Source organism: Lissotriton vulgaris, chromosome 5 (genome assembly GCF_964263255.1).
Source record: "Lissotriton vulgaris chromosome 5, aLisVul1.2, whole genome shotgun sequence".
NCBI classification, from domain to species: domain Eukaryota; kingdom Metazoa; phylum Chordata; class Amphibia; order Caudata; family Salamandridae; genus Lissotriton; species Lissotriton vulgaris.
Window position 1 is genome coordinate 566,150,666 of NC_141693.1, and position 20,799 is coordinate 566,171,464.

General features: G+C 46.8%; 1 protein-coding gene across 1 annotated transcript in view; it reads right to left on the bottom strand.

The window, feature by feature from the left end:
* The window catches only part of OPN4 (opsin 4), a 944,045-nt gene that overhangs the window by 353,975 nt on the left and 569,271 nt on the right, over positions 1-20,799 (bottom strand). Inside the window, exon 5 of the mRNA XM_086920132.1 lies at positions 14,251-14,422. Within this exon, the coding sequence (XP_086776258.1) occupies positions 14,251-14,422 (172 nt within the window). The remainder of the gene's footprint in view (positions 1-14,250; positions 14,423-20,799) is intronic.

The following is a 20,799-nucleotide window of genomic DNA, read 5'->3' on the forward strand; positions in this document are numbered from 1 at the left end:
TTAGCAATCCGGTCTCTAGCCATTTGCCCCTTACAATTGGGCCTCGTGAGCTGAAAGCTCCTTTGATTTTGACTACTGGTTGTGGCGAAAATCTTTTGGGCCTGGATTTGCTGAAACGGTTATATGCGACTTTGTACTGTTCTCCTGCGGGAGTGGAGCTTACGTTGGGTCAGAGAGTGATCTCTCCCATGTTCTTGTCATCTGATAAGCTCCCACCGGAATTGAGTTCTCTTCCTGCATCTTTGTGGGCAACAGGTCCCAATGACGTGGGCCTGCTTGACATCTCTCCTTATGTTGTTCAGCTGAAATCGAATGTGCGATTGCCACGTATTCCCCAGTATCGTATCTCCCTTGATCGAGAACGAGCGTTGTTAGCGATCATCTATGACTTGATCGAGAAAGATGTTATCGAGGAGACTCGGGGAAACGTGTGTAATAGTCCTGTGTTACCTATCTTGAAACGCACTGATCCATCAAAGCCTCCTGTTTACCGTTTTGTTATTGATTTACGGGAGGTGAACAAAATCGTGATCCCTCAGTTTCCTGTGGTGCCTGACATTACGGCTTTACTGACTCTGATTCCAGCATCTGCTTCTTGGTTCTCAGTGATCGATCTGAAGAATGCTTTCTTTAGCATTCCGATTGCTGAGGAAAGCAGAGATCTATTCGGCTTCTCATTAGGAGGTCGCAGCTTTAGGTTTAAACCCGCTCCTCAGGGCTACTGTGAGAGTCCATCGATATACAGCCAAGCCCTGAAGAGTCAACTTGACGCGTTTGTGTTACCGGCTGGTGCGGCCTTGATCCAATATGTTGATGACTTGTTGGTGGCTGCGGACACAAAAGATATCTGCAAAACTGCTACGGTATCGCTGTTACAGCATCTCTGTGACTTACATCACAAGGTGTCACCTTCCAAACTGCAATATTGTTGCCAAGAAGTAACCTATCTAGGTCACTTATTGTCAAAGGAGGGAAGAAGGTTGACCCCAGAGAGAATTGCAGCGATCGCTCGAATGACTGTGCCAACAACTCAGAGAGATGTGCGTGCCTTTATAGGTATCACGTCATACTGCAGGCAATGGATTCCAAATTTTTCATTGCTAGCGAAACCATTGGTAGCCCTCACGCGCAAGGACGTTCCAACTCCTTTGCCATGGACAGAAGAGTGTCAGAAAAGTTTTTCTGAATTGCGTGATGCGTTGTGTTCGGCTCCTGTGCTAGGTACTCCTGACTACAGTAAGCCGTTTACACTATACGTTCACGAGAGAGAGGGTTGTGCGTTGAGTGTTTTGACGCAACAATTTGGCGGTAAGCAGCGTCCAAGTGCATATTTTTCCTCGACTTTGGACCCAGTAGCTAGAGCTTTGCCGAGTTGTCTAAGAGCGACAGCGGCGGCTGCGGTGTCCATCCGACAATCTGCAGGATTGGTCATGGATAATATGCTTACGGTGATGGTTCCACATGCAGTTGGCACTCTCTTAAATCGTACAAAAACCCAACATTTGACGAGCGCAAGGTTGTCCGGTTACGAGTTGACGCTTTTGGCAAGTCATATTCAAATAAAGCGCTGTAATGTCCTAAACCCGGCAACGTTGTTGCCAACTAATATGGAATCAGACGACGTACCACCACATGATTGTTATTTACGAACTGAGGAAGAAACGAAGGGTCGTGTTGACCTAAAAAACACTCCATTGGCAGATCCCGATGGTACTTTGTATGTGGATGGTTCGTGTTTTAAGTTGCCGAATGGTGATGTGACGACTGCGTATGCTGTGGTAACGTTGAGTACGGTTGTGGAAACTGCGAGATTGAATCAGAATTCTGCGCAGGCGGCGGAGTTGATTGCGTTGACGAGAGCGTGTGTTTTGTCGAAGGGAAAGCGAGTGAATGTTTTTACTGATAGCCAATCTGCTTTTGGCGTTGCACATAGCTTTGGTCGATTGTGGCGAGAGAGAGGCTTTATGACATCGCATGGCACGAAGATCCAACACGGACAGCTTGTGAACGATCTTTTGGACGTACTTACATTGCCCAAGCAGGTGGCGATTATTAAATGCAGTGCGCACCGTAAGGTGACGGATGATGTTGGTCGTGGTAATGCGTTTGCGGATGAGATTGCTAAAGAAACAGCTAGAAACCTTGCAACTAGAATGTATGTGACTAGTTCGGTAAGGTGGCCTACGGAAACTGGTATGTGTGAGGACACTGTTGAGAGCGTGAAAGCGATTCAGAATGAGGCCACCGAAACTGAAAAGACTAAGTGGAAGGAGAGCACAGGAAAGTTAGATGCGCACGGACGTTGGATTGATTTGTCAGAAAATCAGAAGTGGATGTTGCCGGATCCATATGTGCTAGCTGTTGTGACTATGGCGCACGGCTTGTCACATATTAGCGCAAAAGGTATCTGCAAGTTGCTGTCCCCTGTATGGAAGAATGATGGTATCGCTAAGTGTGCTGAGAGAGTGGTTAAGAATTGCATGGTATGTATGATGTACAATCCTGGCAAGGGCACTCCTACCCCACCTGGCCACTTTGCTCCTCCTACATGTCCCTTTGAGGTTATCCAATTGGACTTCATCCATATAGAGCGATGTAATAACCTGAAGTACGTTTTAGTTGTGGTTTGCACATTCTCCCGATGGATTGAAGCCTATCCTCTCAAAGACAATACTGCCCTGTCCACAGCGAAAGTCCTACTGAAGGAATACTTTCCTCGGTATGGGCCTTGGAATCACACAAAAATTCCACAGCGCCAATCATCCCCAGTCAGCAGGTTTGGTTGAAGGGTACAATGGTACTCTAAAATTGAAACTTGCAAAGATTCAGGCTACGACTGGTTTGTCGTGGCCTGTTGCCTTGCCTCTGGCTCTCTTGTCGACCAGGGTGACTGTACACTCTCGAGTAGGGCTTAGCCCATATGAGATTGTGTTTGGCCGCCCTGCAAACATTTGGGGGGTCCCTAGACCCAGGTCCTTCGACAGTCTTGAGTACCCAATGTTAATTGATTATCTTCATGATCTGACTGCTAAACTGAGGTTAATTCATCAACAGGTCTTTGAAGCACTGCCGGCACAGACAGAGGGTCCTGGACATCGGCTCCAACCGGGTGACTGGGTCGTCACCAGAAATTTTGGCCGGAAGCGGAACTTGGAGCCGAGATTTGTGGGACCTTACCAGGTTCTACTCGCCACGAGAACTGCAGTTCGTCTGGAGGGCCGCAAACATTGGGTGCACGTCACCCACACAAAGAAGGTGCCAATACCTTTACCAGCGGATTCGTGGGTGAGAGCCGGTATCGCCGCATCAGAAACAGAAACTCCGGTGAAATTTGTGCCGTTCAGTGATGCTCAGCCTGTAGGAGACACTTCAGTGCAATCAGATAACTTTGTTGAACCTTTGCCATTGGAAAACTCAAGACTTGACCTATCATCTGACCGACAGGACTCTGTTCCGCAACCTGAACAATTATTTGAAGAACAGACTCGTCCTGGAAGAAGCAGATATTTTCTTCGTTCCCATACCAAAGACTAATAAATATCTGTTTGCCTTTTCCCCTTTTTGAAAATCCACGCTACCCCCCTTATTGTCATCTTGGATAATATGAACAATTGCAACATTCATTAACTTCGAGTTCTTTTCCACTTGTGTTTTTCCACAGCTAGGAGATTTTGTATTGTAACTGATTGTTTGATTAAATAACCTTACATCCGGGTTGACCGTAGGGCCGTGCGGGTACTTCCTTCTGTTTAGCAGGTTCCTGACACTAGGTCGATACTTTTGTCGATTCCTAGGAACTCCTGGGAATTGATAATCGCTACTCAGAACGAAGTGCGTCAAGAACGTTGCGGACGGTTTTTAGAGGATGGAATTCTCAAAGTTGTCGGAAGTGGAGAAGACTCTAGCACAAAGATCAGTACTGCACAGGGTTGTATGAACCAAATGCTTTCTGTTTCACGTGTTCCTGCTGTTCCTGACTGTTTCCATGTTATTGGTGGGTGGAGTATATTATGGAATACAATCGTTATTGCCTTCTGCTTCACCTACTTCTTCCTCTGAACCAAAACCTACTCCCACTGTTTCTCCTCATTCCTTTCACCCTCTACCTCAACACGAACAGGTTAGACGTGCGGAATTTATGAATAACTCCTTTGTCCAGCTTCTTCATCAACATCAGTTGGTGATGAGCACTACTAACTGTTGGGTGTGTGGTTTAATGCCACATACCATGGATAGGGGAATTTTGTACTTGGTCCTTCCTTACAGTTCCCAGGGGTCAGCTCGAGCATTCCAAACTATGTTTCGTTGCGCACTAGATTCCTATCCCCATCGAGAGCCACGCACTGCAGATCATGGTCCTGGCCCGTACCACAAGCCTTTGGCAAGAGCGATTGCCGATTTAGATAGGGATATCTTTGACGCATCGCTTATCCCAGAGGAAGAGGTGCGAGCATACAGAGATCTGAGTGAGGCTGAGTATAGCATGTCAGTGGGTGATCGGCAGCTTAAAAGCTCGTCTCCGATCTGGATCGCACCCCATCTCAGTAACTTCTGTTTGAAAGGTCTTGGCCGAAGCCCGCGAGCCCAGCTCGGGAGGAGTGCCTGTACTGAAACGTATGTTTTACCGACGGCCTCTTCCCCTGTTCTTTTGACTGCCAAGGGTACATACTTTGTGTGTTACGACCGCGCATATACATGGTTGCCTCGTGATTTCTCGGGCACCTGTTATATTGCGAATTTGTTGCCACCGACCTTCACAGTCGGCTCGGACTATCACAAGACTAGAGTTGTGAGAGGCGTTATTAGCGAAGAGGACACTGCCGGTCAAGAAGCAGGAGACTTCTTTAAGGGTTTCCTGCCGTTTTGGGGACCTATGATCAATAGTAGGAACCTGAGACAGTTGACTCGAGTGGTGGAATCAACTGCTAATATCACTGCAAGTGCCCTTGGTAATATAACAGCAGAGCTTCAGGCGGACAGGCTTATGACGTTGCAAAATCGTATGGTTTTAGACGTTGTTCTTGCAGATAGAGGTGGTGTGTGTAAGGTGATCCATTCGAGTTGCTGCATTTTCATTCCTGATAACGCTCCAACTGTCTATCAAGCCATCTCGAAGTTGCATAAGATCTCAGAGTCCATACACGTGGACGTAGGTGATTGGACACTACTAGGATGGTTTTGGGGCCTGATGTCGACTTGGGGTTGGAAAATTCTGATGATCATTGGGGTTGTTGTAGCATTTCTGTTCACGTGTTGTCTTTGTGTACAGTGTGGTCCTGCCTTATGTGGCTTCTGTGCGACGACGTGTATAAGACGGCCACCTGTTACCAAGGAAGCACTGATGGATAGAATAATGTTGCAGCAACATCTGGATGGTCTGATGAATATCGAGATTGATTCTGATATCGACTAGTGCTTGCCTACATGAGGGCAAAAGGAGCGTCTGAGGTTCTGTGACAATTGTAAGTGGTGTTTTCGACTCGCTCGAATATGGACGAGTTTGGTATCTATGAACCGCAAATGACGAGTTTAGTGGGTGTACGCGTTTTCGCTATGCTGACCTAAACCGTTCTTCTGTTTCGTGGGTTTCTTCATCTGAACCCACGGGTTCCATTTTAGATACGGCATCCATTTTGTTTCTTGCCCTCAAGTAGCCAGCGAACGGACACTGTCCGCTTCGTGACCCTGGGATTCCCAAACTCTTGCGGAAGACACGTGTTCCTTTGAGGGTGTCTTTATGACGAGGGGGATGACACTGCAAAGGCAGATGGCCCCGCTCGAGGCTCATCTTGGCGTGCCGGGCTATTGTTTCAGCCGTGCATTCATTAGGCATGTCTCCTTTGATCCTGCAATCGTGTTTCCGATATCACCCCCTTACAATCTTTTCAATCTGTTGACTATCTTTGTCTTCCCTTGCACCTGTTTCTGACTCTTCCTTAACTCGTTTACAGCCGGAATGGAATGCACTAATGGTGGGAAGATGTACTTTTACAGTTGGGAACCGGCGATGCTACTGTAATTATGTTCCGGGACTCTGAATACATGAAAGCGACCCCCTATGAAATTTACTGTGGGAACTGGGTTGTAATCCTTTGTTTGTCATGTTGTTCTATGACAAAAATCTGTATAAAAGGAGCGATCCACAGTTGCAATTTGAAGCAGTCTCCTAGAACCTACACTTGCTGTACTTCTTGTGACTTCTGTGTCCCCTGCAGTAAATAAACCTCAATCTTTGACGCCGAAGGAAGTGTCCCGTGTCTCTGTCATTTGTACGCCGGAACAGGTAACCCACGAAGGTTTCAGGTGTTGTCCCCTGGCACCGCTGGCCCTTACAAAAGCCCAGTCCTTCAGTGGTAGTACCCAGGGCAGGACGGCCTAGCTACAGCTGCGGTCTGCCCGGGGGGGGGGGGGGGGGGGGGGGGGGTTTTGGTCAGCTCTTGGAAAACACGGGTGGTGGCATTAGAGGCGCTCCCCCACCTTGGGTGAGGTGGGGCCCCCAGCCGGCGCGGCTTCGGGGACCTCTGCCGTGTGGTATAGGTGGCCAAGGCCACAGGGGGTCTGTCTTGCAAGACACATTAATAATGACAAAATCGGTGAAGTTATCACAATGTTTGCAGAAGGAAATCACAATTCCAAAATGTTCACTTACTTCTTTCATTTTGTAGCTGTAAAGTTAGTTTAGAAATGTTTAAATAGTGTTTAGATTTTCTCCCACTCTGAATCAAATCTTATATTTTAAAATTCCTAGTGAGGTACGTAAAATGTTTTATTGGTTGTTATTTCAAATGTTGGTACTTATATGCAGTTTGATTTTTAGCATGAAATTTTGTTTTGCAATCAGTTTCTTTCTATTTTCTTTGTTACTTCCATAGCTTTTTTTAATTGCATAATTTATCTCTTTACCCAAATTTCTGGCTTTCTGGTTATTGTCTTACCAACTGCTGCTGGGAGATCAGGAGCAGAGAATTAGCATGGCATGGATAAACTGAAAGAAACGAAACTGGGGCACCAACAGTTAGATGTAAGGAATTTGTTCCATCAAATATGCAATAAAGCATAAATATAGAAGATGCGAATTGTATTTTGTAAGTTGTATTTTGATGATCGTCTTGGTTCAGTTAGCAAGTGAGGCTGCTATTTTATATCTTGTGATTCATACAAACAGAGTTCAGACTCCAAATATTTGTTTGCCATACTTGTTTCATACCATTCATTTGGAGAGCTTCAAAATCTAGTGGAGCAGATGGTTTAGCAGAGGTCGTCCCCTAACAGACGCTGGTCCCCTGCAAGGAACCAGTTTCTGGCTGCGGGAGTGCCCCAAGACAAACGGGGGTGCTTCCCGCACGACTAACGCGCACCAGGTAGGAGCCGGTCACCTGGTCAATAAGGAGGTCAGGTGATGTTTCGAATCTCCCCAATCAGGGTGTCCCCCAAAAGCAGCGGGAAGTTCAGAAGTGGTGGAAATAAGGCATTGCTCCCCACACTATGGCTCACTTCTGCAGTTTGGAGCGAGCGAGCAAAGCCTGAGGTTTTTCGAGAGATACAACGGTTGTCAAGAATTCCGGAGGAAGAGTCAAGAGTTACTACAACCACAAACGCTCTTTCCTTCCCTCGCTCCATTAGCAGAATCCCTCGGCTTTCCAGAGTAGAAGGTCCTGAGAAAGCCAAAATGGCGAACAAGAAAGGAGGAGAGCAATCAGCCAAATTGAGAGATCTGTTATAGCAAATCAGGGTGGCGATCGGCTAGCTGCAGAACTACATGGAAGAAGAAGAGGGAAAAGGCGGTCTAACAGCGGAGTCCACTGGCCGTCCAGTTACCCGGAAGAGGCAAAGGGCCACAGCAATGGTGCCAAAGCAACCTATACCCAAGAGAAGGACCAAGCGGGACAACAGACCGCCTGTAGCCAGGACGGCAGCGGCGGGACCAAGCAAAAGTGTCAGCACGGCTAATGGTGAGCATATGGGCGCGATAGTGCTGTCTCCGGTTTAATCCATAAGATGATGGTGGCAAAGGAGGCCAAGACATAGGCGGGCAAGAGCGAGCAACCCTTTTGTGGTTCCTTTCAAAGAAACAAGGGTAGGCAGTTTCAAAGGAACAAAACATACAGTAATTGGAAACCCCCATCCACCAACGGGCCAACTGCCATTTGCTGTAAATTTGAGGTCAACGAGTGCTCGTGGGGAACCTCTTGCATATTCCAGCACATATGTTCCACCTGCGATGGAGGACACCCGGTCTCGGGGTGCAGGAGCAAAAAAGAGCAGAGAGGGGACAAAAAGGGGAAGAAGTCAAAATGGTAGTCCCGGCACTAAGGCTGCAGGGGGGCATGGAGATATGTGCGGGTTCCAGCTAGCTAAGTCCCCCAATAACACAGACCAGCTCAGAAGGCCTGCTAATAGGTATCATGACAAAGAGTGTGTGAGAATGTTGGTGGAGGGTTTTGAGGAAGGATTTGTCATCCTCTGCAAGGGTCCCTTACACACAAGCCACGTCAACAATTTGAAATCAGTAATGCAGCACCCAGAGATAGTCATACAGAAAATAGACAAGGAAATAGCCCTGGGAAGGGTCGAAGGCCTTCTCCCGGTGCCGAAGGACATAGTATTATCACCATTGGGCATCGTCCCCAAGAAAAAGGCAGGTCAGTTCAGGCTCGCCATGTCATTCCAGTTTGGACCCAGCGATATGCAAATCAGTCTGACCCTGCGCCCAATGGGAACAGTCCAGCCCGAACTGCCAGGCCAGGTCTTCTCTGGACTGGAAACAAGCATCCTTTCAGCCCTCATCAGCCTGGATAGCTTGACTCCAGTTGCATGGAGAGAACAGGACTCGTCTGAGCATACCCGTCCCACCCTCACACCATGGAGTTCAGAAAACAAACCTAAGAGGCAATTCTATGTGTGCTGCAAAAGGATCACAGATACAGGAAGTAAACAGTAGAAATAAACATAGTTCTCCTTCTTACGCCATGGTCAGGGTAGCATACCATTTTGGTGCAATTTCAGGTTTACTGATTTCAGGAAATCTAGGATTGCTTCAAATTCCATGGGTGTATGCACAGGAACACCGAATGCCAACATTATGAAAATGTAAATCAATGTAGCACAAACCAAAGCGTTGCATTACATTTCATAACAAAGTCATGCATGGAGGCACACATTGCCCCTTGCATGGCTTTGCAAATCTTGCAATGCCTTTGTGTTCTTGAAGCAAAGACAATGCCATGGCTTAGTAAATATGGGCTAAGGTTTTTAATTCTTTAGCCCTTTCGATTTAGTGGGGCACATCCTGCCTCTTGCTATCCCATCTTGTTACTCTAGGTATTCTGGGACATTTGTTAGACCCACTTACCCCTAAGAAATATGTTAAACGTGTTTTGACAGTTGTAAAGGTGACGTTATCCCCTACACAATAATATAAAATTAAAAGAGAGGGATTATTTACATGGTAAATTTGCAGAACACATTAATGAAGTTTGTTTTTACATTTACTGAAGACTATTACAATCTTTTCCTCTTAAATGCCATTTTCTCAGTCAATGCCTAATGATCACTTGTTTCTTCCACAGATCATTGTTTACGTGATAGAGATCAATTAATATATCATCACTTAACCTTTTTAAGTCTTCACTGAATTATGTTTGCAAGCACATTCTTCTACAGCATTCATAACACAATACCACTTATAATTTGTCTTGACCTAATTTTTGATTTTTCTGTTTTATCAACCTGTAGCTGGTTTACAGAGACCAAAAGAGAACTCTGTACGCAGATTCCAAGCATATAACGGGATACATTTCTGTAGTCTCTCACTGAGGGCCATTTCATTGTTTCTCACTGGGTAATTTCATTGTGCCCCAAAACATCTAAAAATAATGGTTTTGACATTGTAGGTCACATAACAAAGTGGGGATTTCCCTAAACAATCTTTTTTTACTGCTTTGCTGGCCATTCTTAGCTTGTGCTACGATTCGGTACAAGAAGGAAACACAACATTTTCATTTTAACATGTAATCAAACTGTTTCAAGACCTCCTATCAATTGTAATCATAAGTAAACCCAGTCAATAAGGTACTTGCCTTGGAATTCAACCAGTTAGCTTTGCCCCAAAAATTACTGGTAAGAGGGTTCCATTAACGTTTGTAAGAGTGTGAATTAAATTAAATTCAGTTTATTTAGGGAATAAAGGGCCAGCTATACAACCATTTTTTTGCAGTTGCAAACAGTAAAACGGGCCATTTGCGACCGCAAAATAGGTCTGCCCTATGTACAAATCCTATTTTGCAAGTCGGTAACCTATTACTGACTCGCAAAATAGGGTTTGTGACCACTGTTAGGAAGGGGCATGCCAAGGGCGTCCCTTCCTAATACCGAGTCGCACTTTACTGTACAATTGTTTTGCGACCGCTATTGTGGATGCAAAATACTCACAGTTTACCACCTACTTTAAGTAGGTGGTACGCCACTTGCAAACAGGAAGGGATCCCTGGGAAAAGCGTTCCCTTTATGACTGGTGCCGAAAATATTTTTTAAGAGCAGGCAGTGGTCCCACTGACCACTGCCTACTCATAAAAAATGAAACAGAAACGTTTCATCTTTCTTTTTTAAGTGCATCCTGTTTTCCTTTAAGGACTGCAGGGCTGCATTAAAAAAAAGCTTTATTTAAAAAGCAGTCAGAGAAATGGTGGTCTGCTGACCTAAGCAGGCCACCGTCCCTGGGAGTGCTAGCCATTCCCAATGGGGTCTCAAATTTCACCTGCATCATGAATATTAATGAGGCAGGCATTTTGCGACCGCATTAGGAATCGCAAACAGTGTCTAAGACACTGTTGTAAATTCCATTTAGTGAGTTGCAAAACGAGGCAATTTGCAAGTCGCAAATTGGACGGTTTGTACATCTGGCCCAAAATGCAGGAATCTGTCTTTCTGTTCCTATTTCTGCATGTTTTCCTCTGTATTTCAACAACAGGCTTATGATTCTAGTAGATGATATCTTCCAGACCCTCCAGGATATCGCGATTTCGCGATTTCGCGATTTGCCGCGAAATCGGCACTTTTAAAAAAATGCCGCGATTTTTACAAAAATGCCCGCGAAATCGGCATTTTTTGTAAAAATCGCGGCATTTTTCGCTATATCCTGGGGGGGGGTCTGCTGCGCCTGTGAATTAAATTAGCAGCCAAGATACTCAGCACCATTGGAGAGGCACAGCGGGGTGGCAACCCTGACACCTCCAGCCCTTGATGACCTGTTAAGAGGTCCATTCGAAGGTGACTGAGAGGGAGGGGCTGCAGGCTCAGGAGCAGCGACATCTATTCACATGCAAACAGCCCTGAATGCATCATGTCTCTGCTATTTGGAGGGGGCTCGCACATTCCATTTCTACCCAGGGCCCCAAACATCCAAGACTCGGCCAGATTACACCCCTGATTACACCGAGGCAGCAAGTCTCTTCACAGAGCGTAATTACTGTCACTAAATTGTAAGCAAACCTCGGTTCTTCAACATGCAGTCTATAATGTAAGAAAATAAAGAAATGGCACAATCGCACCCACACTGATTAACAAAGTATGGTGGACAATTAGTTTAATCAGTTCTCTTAGAGTATCTCCTGTAAGTACTGTACATTACAGTGGGGGATGGCATTTTGGACAGAGAGCCTGTCTTCTCGTTGTCTTGTGCAGGAGGGGGCGAGGAGCCCAAGATGATACTAGAATACTGCATGCCCACCCCTGTGCCCACCCTGGTGGAACCTGTTCCCTCTCCTGTGATGGCTCCTGCCCTCCCCTCAGTGATGGCTCCTGTCCCCCCATGTGGTGGCTCCAGTCCATCCCCCGCCTGTGATGGCTCCTGTCCCCCCCTGTGGTGGATCCTGTCTCCGCCCTGGGTGGCTTCTGTCCCAGTCCTGGAACGGCCCCTGCAGCGAGGGTGAAGTTCTTGATGGGCCTCTTCTCAAAAGGGCTCAGCTCAAGATTAATATGGAAAGGTCGGTGAGTAAGTAAGTGAAGGGATGGGTGAATGGCTGGATGAATTAGTGAAAGGGTGAATGGATGAATGAAAGATTGAATAAATGGATTATGAGAGAGGATGGATGGATTGATGAGAGGGGACGGATGGAGAGAACATGTAAATAGCTGGATGTATGGGTGGAAGGGTAGCTGGATGATGGATGAGGGGAAAGATGGATGAGGGGAAGGATGATGGATGAGGAGAAGAATGGATGGATGGAGGGGAAGGATGGATGGATGAGGGGAAGGATGGATGGATGGATGATGAGGGGATGGATGGATGGTTGATGAAGGGGTGGGTGAAAGGATGGATGATGAGGGGAAGGGTGGATGGATGGATGAAGAGGGGAAGGGTGGATGGATGGATGATGAGGGGGTGGGTGAAAGGATGGATGGATGGATGGATGGATGGATGAGGGAATGGATGGATGATGAGGGGGTGGGTGAAAGGATGGATGGATCGATGAATGATGAGGGGAAGGATGGATGGATGATGAGGGGAAGGATGGATGGATGAAGAGTGGGTGGGTAGAAGGATGGATGGATGATGAGGGAAAAGGATGGATGGATGATGAGGGAAAAGGATGGATGATGAGGGAAAAGGATGGATGGGTGATAAGGGGAAGGATGGATGATGAGGGGAAGGACAGATGGATGGATGGATGGATGGATGATGGGTGGGTGAAAGGATGGATGGAAGGAAGGATGGCTAAGTGAAAGGGTCGATGGAGAGAGAAAGGGAGGATGGATGGATGACTAAAATAGTGGATGGGTGGAAGGATTAGTAAGTGAAAGGATGGCTGGATTGGTGAAAGGGTAAATGGCTGAATGGATGAGTGAATGGATGGATGGGATGAGGAGTGGATGGATAAGTGTACAGATGGATAGGGTAAAAGAGTGGATGGATAATGGAGATGAGTGAAAGGATGGATGAGGGGATGGATGAGTGAAATGATAGATGGAAGGAAGGATACATGATGGATAGGTTTGCAAACGGTTGAATATGTTTGGAAATGGCTGGGCTTACTTATATACTATTGCGCGACCTCTGTTAAAACGTACCTATTGTCCTTAAGTTTTGTCCTGAATTTTGACCTCCTGTCCTGAATTTGTGTCCTGAATTTTGACCCTTTGTCCTGAATTTGTACACTCACCGTCCTGAATTTGCACCAATGCCAGTTGGTCACCCTATTCGCGGGCTTGGAGACGGAGCGCCGTGCAGAGATGTCTGTCCCTCAAGATAAAAAGACAGAACCACTCAGCCGAAAGAGCTGAGGCGCACACGGGACGGGGTATCTGCAGAGGCGCGCTGGACAAGGGATGAAGTCAGAGGGTTGAGCTCACCTATTGCAGAGCATTTCCCTCTGGGAGTGAGCCATGGGAAAAATCCTAGAGGCGAGAAATTTAACAAGGGCGTCAAGTGGCCCCATGCCATGGGTGTCAACTTCAACCAGTCCCCGCTTTTAAATCGGAGACGATTTGCAGGCTGACATTTTGCAACGAAACTACAAGTACCAACATGCAGTTCGCTACTGTTTAACAAGTGACCACTTGGCGGTTTTGACTGCTCTTTCTCTAGTGTTTAGATCTGTCGAACCAGCATCCGGTGGGATATCAGGTCATGTTCAAAATACACTGTAAAGAGGCGATAGGAATAGCCATCATTAGTGCAGCAGGTACAGTGGCACCAAGCTCTAAGGCTATTGCAAGACACAAACTGACCTGCAATGGTACGCCTCTTCTGGCGCAGGGCTTTGCAACGTGACGCATCTGGGAGATGCGTCACGTTGTAAATACCCCGCACCATGGTGCATCTTTTGCGCCGCCGCTGCGTCACAAAAGTGAGCGCAATGGGCTTGTAAATCTGCCCCAAAGTGTCTACATTGTAAAGAAACCAAATATACATACCTTCATGTTGTTAAAAAACTAAAAAAACTAAGATATCTGTGTTTGTTGTAGGAAAAATGGCCACATAAAATGCCGCAAAATTGCCGCTAAATTTCCATATTTGTGCCGCTAAATTTCCATTTTTGTGCCGCTAAATTTGCTAATCCATGCCGCTATATCCTGGGGGGTCTGATCTTCATGTGAAATATCCAGGACAAGTGGTTTTCCACAAAACGTGAAATTGAAATGGTGCACGTAGTTCCTGATCACTCATAAAGTGGGCATAAGTACCCGAATGAAATAGTTATCCACAGCCAAAAAAACAAACAAAAAAACAAATAGACTACAACATCTCACTTGTTGGTGTCTTTGATGGCCTTGAAGATAAAGAAGTAGCAGTACATGATGACGAACAACGGAATGAAGAAGACGAAGCAGAAAAGGAGCATGGTGTAGGCGCGGACTGACGGAGTGAACGTCACATAGTCCCAGGTACAGGAAGTTAGCAATCCTTCAGGAACATAGGCACCTTGTGGGAGAGATAGGAAATTACAGTTTCAATAGTTTATTGCCAAAAAGGTAGAAACAGAGGCAGGAGATACAAAATGGAGTACTTTATTGTAATTAGTATGCATTTCCCTGTAGTAGACCAGCCTCTCTGGTTACTTTTTGTTAGAAATCGTAAAATGTAAAGTAATAACTTACGGGTAGATGCATCAACGTTGTCATTTGCGATTCCTTATTTGCGAAAAATAAGGAATCGCAAATAAGGAATCGCAAATGGCAATGCATCATTTATTTCGCAATTTTATTGAGATTCGGTAAAAATCGCAATTTTTACCGCATCACAATAAAATTGCGAGTTTCAAATAGCGAATTCGCAATTCCCATTCATTCCTATGGGCTGAAATGCCCATAGGAATGAATGAGAATTGCGAATTCGCAATTTGAAAATCGGAATTCAACAAAGCATTTCAAGGGTGGAGAGGGGGGTCCAAAGGACCCCCCCTGCACCCATGAAATGCACTTTTACATGTAAGTTACATACACACATGTCCTAAGGACATGTGTGTCTGTAACTTAACAGTTTAAAAAATGCATTTTTGTGCTTTTTTAAACAATTTTGCAAATTACCACGAGGTTCAAACTCGTGGTAATTTGCACTTGCAATTTTAAAATTCGCTAATTTTTTAACAATGAGGCATTCCATTTAAGGAATCGCACAATTGCGATTCCTTAAATGCAATCGCATTTAAGAAATTCGCAAAATTAGCGAATTTGTACAAAAACTAATGATGCATATCAAAAAGCATTTTTGGAGTCGCAAACGGCCGATTTTAAGGAATCGCACCGTTTGCGACTCCAAAAATGCTTGATGCATCTGGGCATTTATGTTTTATGTTTTGGGTACTAAGCTGGCGATCAAGGAAAGGTCACCCAGTAGTTGCTAGGCTAAAAGGAGCTCCTGTTATGAAGTTTGAGATGAAAAAAACACGAATTACCAGTCAGCAAACGTGACTCAGCATGAACCATCAAAAAGTTCTATAAATCTTTATAGTCGTTATGGTGTCAATGAGCGATAGAGTCAACGGGTGTCATCACAGGCTACACTGAACATTTTTCTCAGTTATTATTGCACTGTTGGGAAGGGAATATCTCTGCATGGTGTAGGAGTTTGTACCCCTGCCCTGAGGGCCCTACTGCATGGCTGTCTGCTATCCTGACTGTAATGTTGAGCACGGTGTTATTCAAATCTAACAAGCACAAAGGCCTGTCCCTAATAATAGTCCAAGACCTGTCTTGTGACGTTGAGGGGTGCACCAACCATGCCTTACCAGTGGACAGAGGACTATTGTCCGTGTTTGGGGTACAACAAACAATGCAGTGGTGGAAGTATACCAATGTTGAGATTGACAGTGTGACCAGATCTTATTGAGAGAATGGCATACTGGCCCTCCGGTATAAAATTCTGCTATTATGTGACTAGCCATCTCTATGCGTTTCCATATTCTGTGCATGTCAAATGCATGCCTGTGGCAGATGTGTAGTATTAGGACTCTGTTTAGGAGTTCAAGTACTGAAGCCAGTAGTAGAATCAATTCTTTAGATCTCTCTTTTGCCATGGCACAAAATGGAGAACTTCCCAGACATTAGAAGGGTATTACCTGCATTGCTATCACTAGATGATGGAGATCAAGATACTGATGAGAGAAGGATGGAAACAAGTTTACCTTTAGAAATTCCATGAAGACATTGTTAGCAAGGGGTGTTCATCAGTTCTACCTAGGCACTGTCATTGGATGGACTGTAGAGGTAAATGGTCAAACTGCAGTTTGGGTGGTTCAGGGTGAGGATGTTTCTGGATCAAGGGTGCCCTGACTGTATATCTCTGATTACTGCTTCAAAAAGGCTGATGATAATCATGTGCAGAAACCTCAATTTCTGCACATTTTTGGAACTGGCATTTTCTGGTTGGCTGAGGCGAGGCCCTAGCCAGGAAGAACTCCTGTCACTGTAGAACCTGCACTCACCCTGGGATAGCTTGGCACTGAGCAGTCAGGCTTATCACAGAGGCAATGTGTAGAGCATTGGCACAGCACTTTCAAACAATAAATTCACTGAGCCCCACAAAAGGGACTTCATGCGTTGTGTATGTAAATAAATGTTGTATTCAACATGCACATTAATTAACACACCATGAACATTATGTATTTCTGGGCATAAATCTCTTTAGGAAATACCACTAGCAGTACTAGGCTCAGCCATGTCAAAATGGCATCAATAATATGCACACTTGGGAAAGATCCTACTTTACTCCCCAACACCTTTATGCGGTGCGAAACATTGTCTGAACAAAGCCCAACCCTGGCAATTATTATAATTCAATACCACACAGTTAGAGGGTGCAGCCCAGATCACAACTATATCAGAAATGTGTACACACAGATAATCCCAACAGTTTTAAGCAGCACCGTGGGCCAAGGCCTCAAGGGTCAAAACCAATGTCAAATGCATTATTCTTTTGGCAATGAATCAACAAGTAAAGCAACAACGCTGCGTGGTGTGAGTAATAATAGTCCGTCACTCCCAAACACTCAGTCAGCCCATTTGGCACTCATCCACACACACACGCGCACAGACACATCACCCTAATGTGGTGCACTGATGTCCACCTGTCAGCTAACACCGACCAGTCTACACCCAAGGGCTGGAGATACAGAAAACGTTCTACTGGATCCTAGGCTGACCGCCGCTGGAGTCCCACATAATCAGGGTCCCAGGGAAGAAGGTGGGGGTAAGTAGCAGGGCTAATTATGTGGCAGTCGACCAATGGGGGTTTGGTCACTACTCGGGAGGTTCACCCGCGGTATGCAGCGCAGAATGGGGCTGAGGGCGATAGTTGCTTACTCAAGGGATTCCACACAGTGCATTCTGGAGGATGTACGTTGTTACAACGCATGCTTTTACCACGCATGCTGTAACAACGCAAGTTTTAAAATGCATTCCATTACAACGCATTACACTGGGGGGTGCTGGATAGTGAATAGTTTAATTTACTATTCCAACACCAGTCCCCGTGGACACTAGGGAAGGTGTAGGATAGTAAATAAAACTATTCCCTATCCTAGAGCGCCCCCAGTGTAATGCGATGTAATGGTTTTCGTTTTAAAAAGTCTGCGTTGTAATAGCACTGCGTGCTAAAAGTTGCGTTATAAAGGCTGTTCCCCCATTCTGGCACCAGCCCAGTTCTGCGAAGCACAGAGGGTGTCACGCAGTCTCTTGACCCACTTCCAATCATTCTCAAAAGCATTCCTCATCCCAGTCAATCACTGTCACCACCACAGCCCGGTCCGGGCAGTATACCTGGTAACACGAAGTCATCAGGGCCAGGTGAGGAGAACGCAGTTGGTCCCACCACACTGAGGGCACGAAATAAACAATCGATGAATGGAGGATGAAGCGTTGGAGCCTCTTGCAAGAAAGAGGCACCCCATTGGACGCACATCGATCAAAGTAGCAACCGGGCAATCCGGGCACCAGTGAACATGAATCCGCTCCTCTGCACCTCCCTGGAAATGATGCACAATGTCTGGTGTGCGTTGGCACGAGTTGCCCCAGACAATTCTGGTCACACACAATGAAGAGTAGCAAATTCCATACCTCCCTGGAAATGAGGCACAAAGTCTGGTACGCATTGTTCTGAGTTGCACCAGACAATTCCGGTCGCACACACAGGCACACATTCAGCAGTGGCGCACAAGGTAGAATGAGACACTACTACGGGTAAGCCCCCACCTCCAAGGGGTGCAACTTATGAATTGGACACCGCACGCAATAAGCATGCAGTCGTCGTGTCGCACAAGAGAGAGGCAGCCAGTGCTTAATTTGTGCGGGTGCTTTCCGGTGCATAGCACCGTCACTTATTTCACAGGATCGGGTCTATGTCGCCGGGACACTAGTTTTGATTGCCAATGCTTGTTGGCCACCACGTTGCACTGTTTCTTTGGTCCGTTTTCTGTTTCTCACACCCCACTATGTTGTATCTGCCTCGAGTAAACTATTGCAGTTGTACCAAACAAGGGGTCAAGAAGAGATGTTCTGCTGCTCGGACAGTGTGCTTGTTCCTGCCGAGCTTAATAGAGAAGGAGAGAAGAAACGATTGTTCCGTTGTTGGTATGTTTTGAATGGTGTGAGAGAGGGAAGAGGCACAAAGCGACTGAGGCGGTGTGATTTTTCCTGCCTCCTTGCACTGTGAGTTCTCAGCAAACGCTGAGATTTGTTTCATAGTGGAAACTGCCACTCTGTAATGCGACGCTTAAATGTAGTGCGTCATTAGTGAATGCAGTAAATTATTACAAGTGACGAGGTGTCACTTCCCTATTAACAGGCGTATATTGGCTACAGAGCATACCTTGGAGTATGGTAACCAAGTAAGGAAAAGAGTTGGGCCGCAGTTTGAATAATCTTAAACATATATTTAAATTCAGGGGCATGGGAAAGCAATACAGTTAAACGCACGCTTTCAGAGGTGCTCATAAATCTTGCTGCAAGACTGTATGGAAATCGCTAGGTGGGTGGGGGGGTACCTCTTGGACCTGCCCTAAAGGTGTGCACCGCAAACTAACTATGAGAGGGCTGTGAGCACGAGGTGTCCAAGCAATGAGGCGAAAACCTGTTTTTAGGTTTCGCCTGGCGAACAGCTGCGCAGCAGCGTTTCGCACAGGCAAAATCTTATGTTAGAACAGTATGGCCTTAGTTCCGCCTCTCTCTTCCATTGGCTAGCTCCATAAATGGAGGCTAGCCATTGGAAGAGAGATCTGTCCATCATTGTGCAAGGCGATTCGTGGGCGTTCCGGCGATTTTTTCCCTCTCCGCCCCTTGTAGAACGTCATTGCGGCGGTGGGCGGGTGTTTCTTTTTTCTCCAAGGTTTTTTTTTTTCATTCCTCCAAAGATGGCGGCCGGGCAGTGGCTTACTTGGGAAGCTCCGCAGCTCGGACCCTTTTCTCTTGTTTGGCTTCGGCAGCCCCCGAGGATGTCTCCATGATACCGGAGGTGTGGTCTCCCCCTCTGTGTCCGAACACCATGAGCCTCAGTGTCCTCCAGCACCTCCCATGTTTCGCTCTCCCCTCCGGCGCCCTCGTCCATGGTATTTTCATTTCATTTGTTTTCTTCTCTCGCCTTTCTTCAATGTATTGCTTTCTGTTTGTCTTTATTAGTTTCCCTTGCCCCCCTCCCCCCTCCCGCTGTCCATGTGCCCGTTAACCAGCCCCCCCTCCCACTGTCCGTGTGCCCGTTCCCGCCCCCCTCCCGCTGTCCGTGTGCCCGTTCGACTCATGTTGCTGTGTGTGTCCGATACAGAGAGAGCCCGTTAAGTCCCTGGTTTATGCGTGCCAAATAGTGCACTGTGCCCCTGTGTGCTTGCATGTGCCGTTCTATGCGGGAATGTTGTTGCTTGTGTCCAGAGCAGAGTGAGCCTAGTCTCCGGTTTATGCGTGTTGAAGAGTACATTGTGCCCCTGTGTGCTTGTATGTGCTGGTGTGCGAGCATGTTACTGTGTGTGTCCGGGGAGAGAAACCCCGTCCCTGGTTCATGCCTGCCGAAGAGTGCATTGTGCCCCTGTGTGCTTGCCTGTGCTGTTGAGTGCGAGCATGTTGCTGTGTGTGTCCGGGCAGAGAGACCCAGTCCCTGGTTTATGCGTGCCGAATAGTCACTGTGCCCCTGTGTGCTTGTATGTGCTGGTGTGCGAGCATGTTGCTGTGTGTGTCCGGGGAGAGAGACCCCGTCCCTGGTTTATGCGTGCTGAATAGTCACTGTGCCCCTGTGTGCTTGCCTCTGCTGATGAGTGCGAGCATGTTGCTGTGTGTGTCCAGGCAGAGAGAGCCCCATCCCTGGTTTATGTGTGTGGAATAGTCACTGTGCCCCTGTGTGCTTGTATGTGCTGGTGTGCGAGCATGTTGATGTGTGTGCCCGGGGAGAGAGACCCCGTCCCTGGTTTATGCGTGCCGAATAGTCACTGTGCCCCTGTGTGCTTGCCTGTGCTGTTGAGTGCGAGCATGTTACTGTGTGTGTCCGGGTAGAGAGAGCCCCATCCCTGATTTATGCGTGCCGAATAGTCACTGTGCCCCTGTGTGCTTGCCTGTGCTGTTGAGTGCGAGCTTGTTGCTGTGTGTGTCCGGGCAGAGAGAGCCCCATCCCTGGTTTGCCCGAGCCCATGTTAGTGGACATCAAGGCTGCAGGCGCACGGCCCTGTTTCGCCTCGCACTAAGGAGCTGGTTGCCAGTCCTCAGCAAAGTGGCCTGGGGGGGTTGCAGGTGGTTTTGTTTTGTAAGCAGGAGTGTTTTCTTCCAAAGAGGAACCTGCTGATTATTTTCTGGGCTGCCTCCGAGGGCCCTGGTAATGAGAGT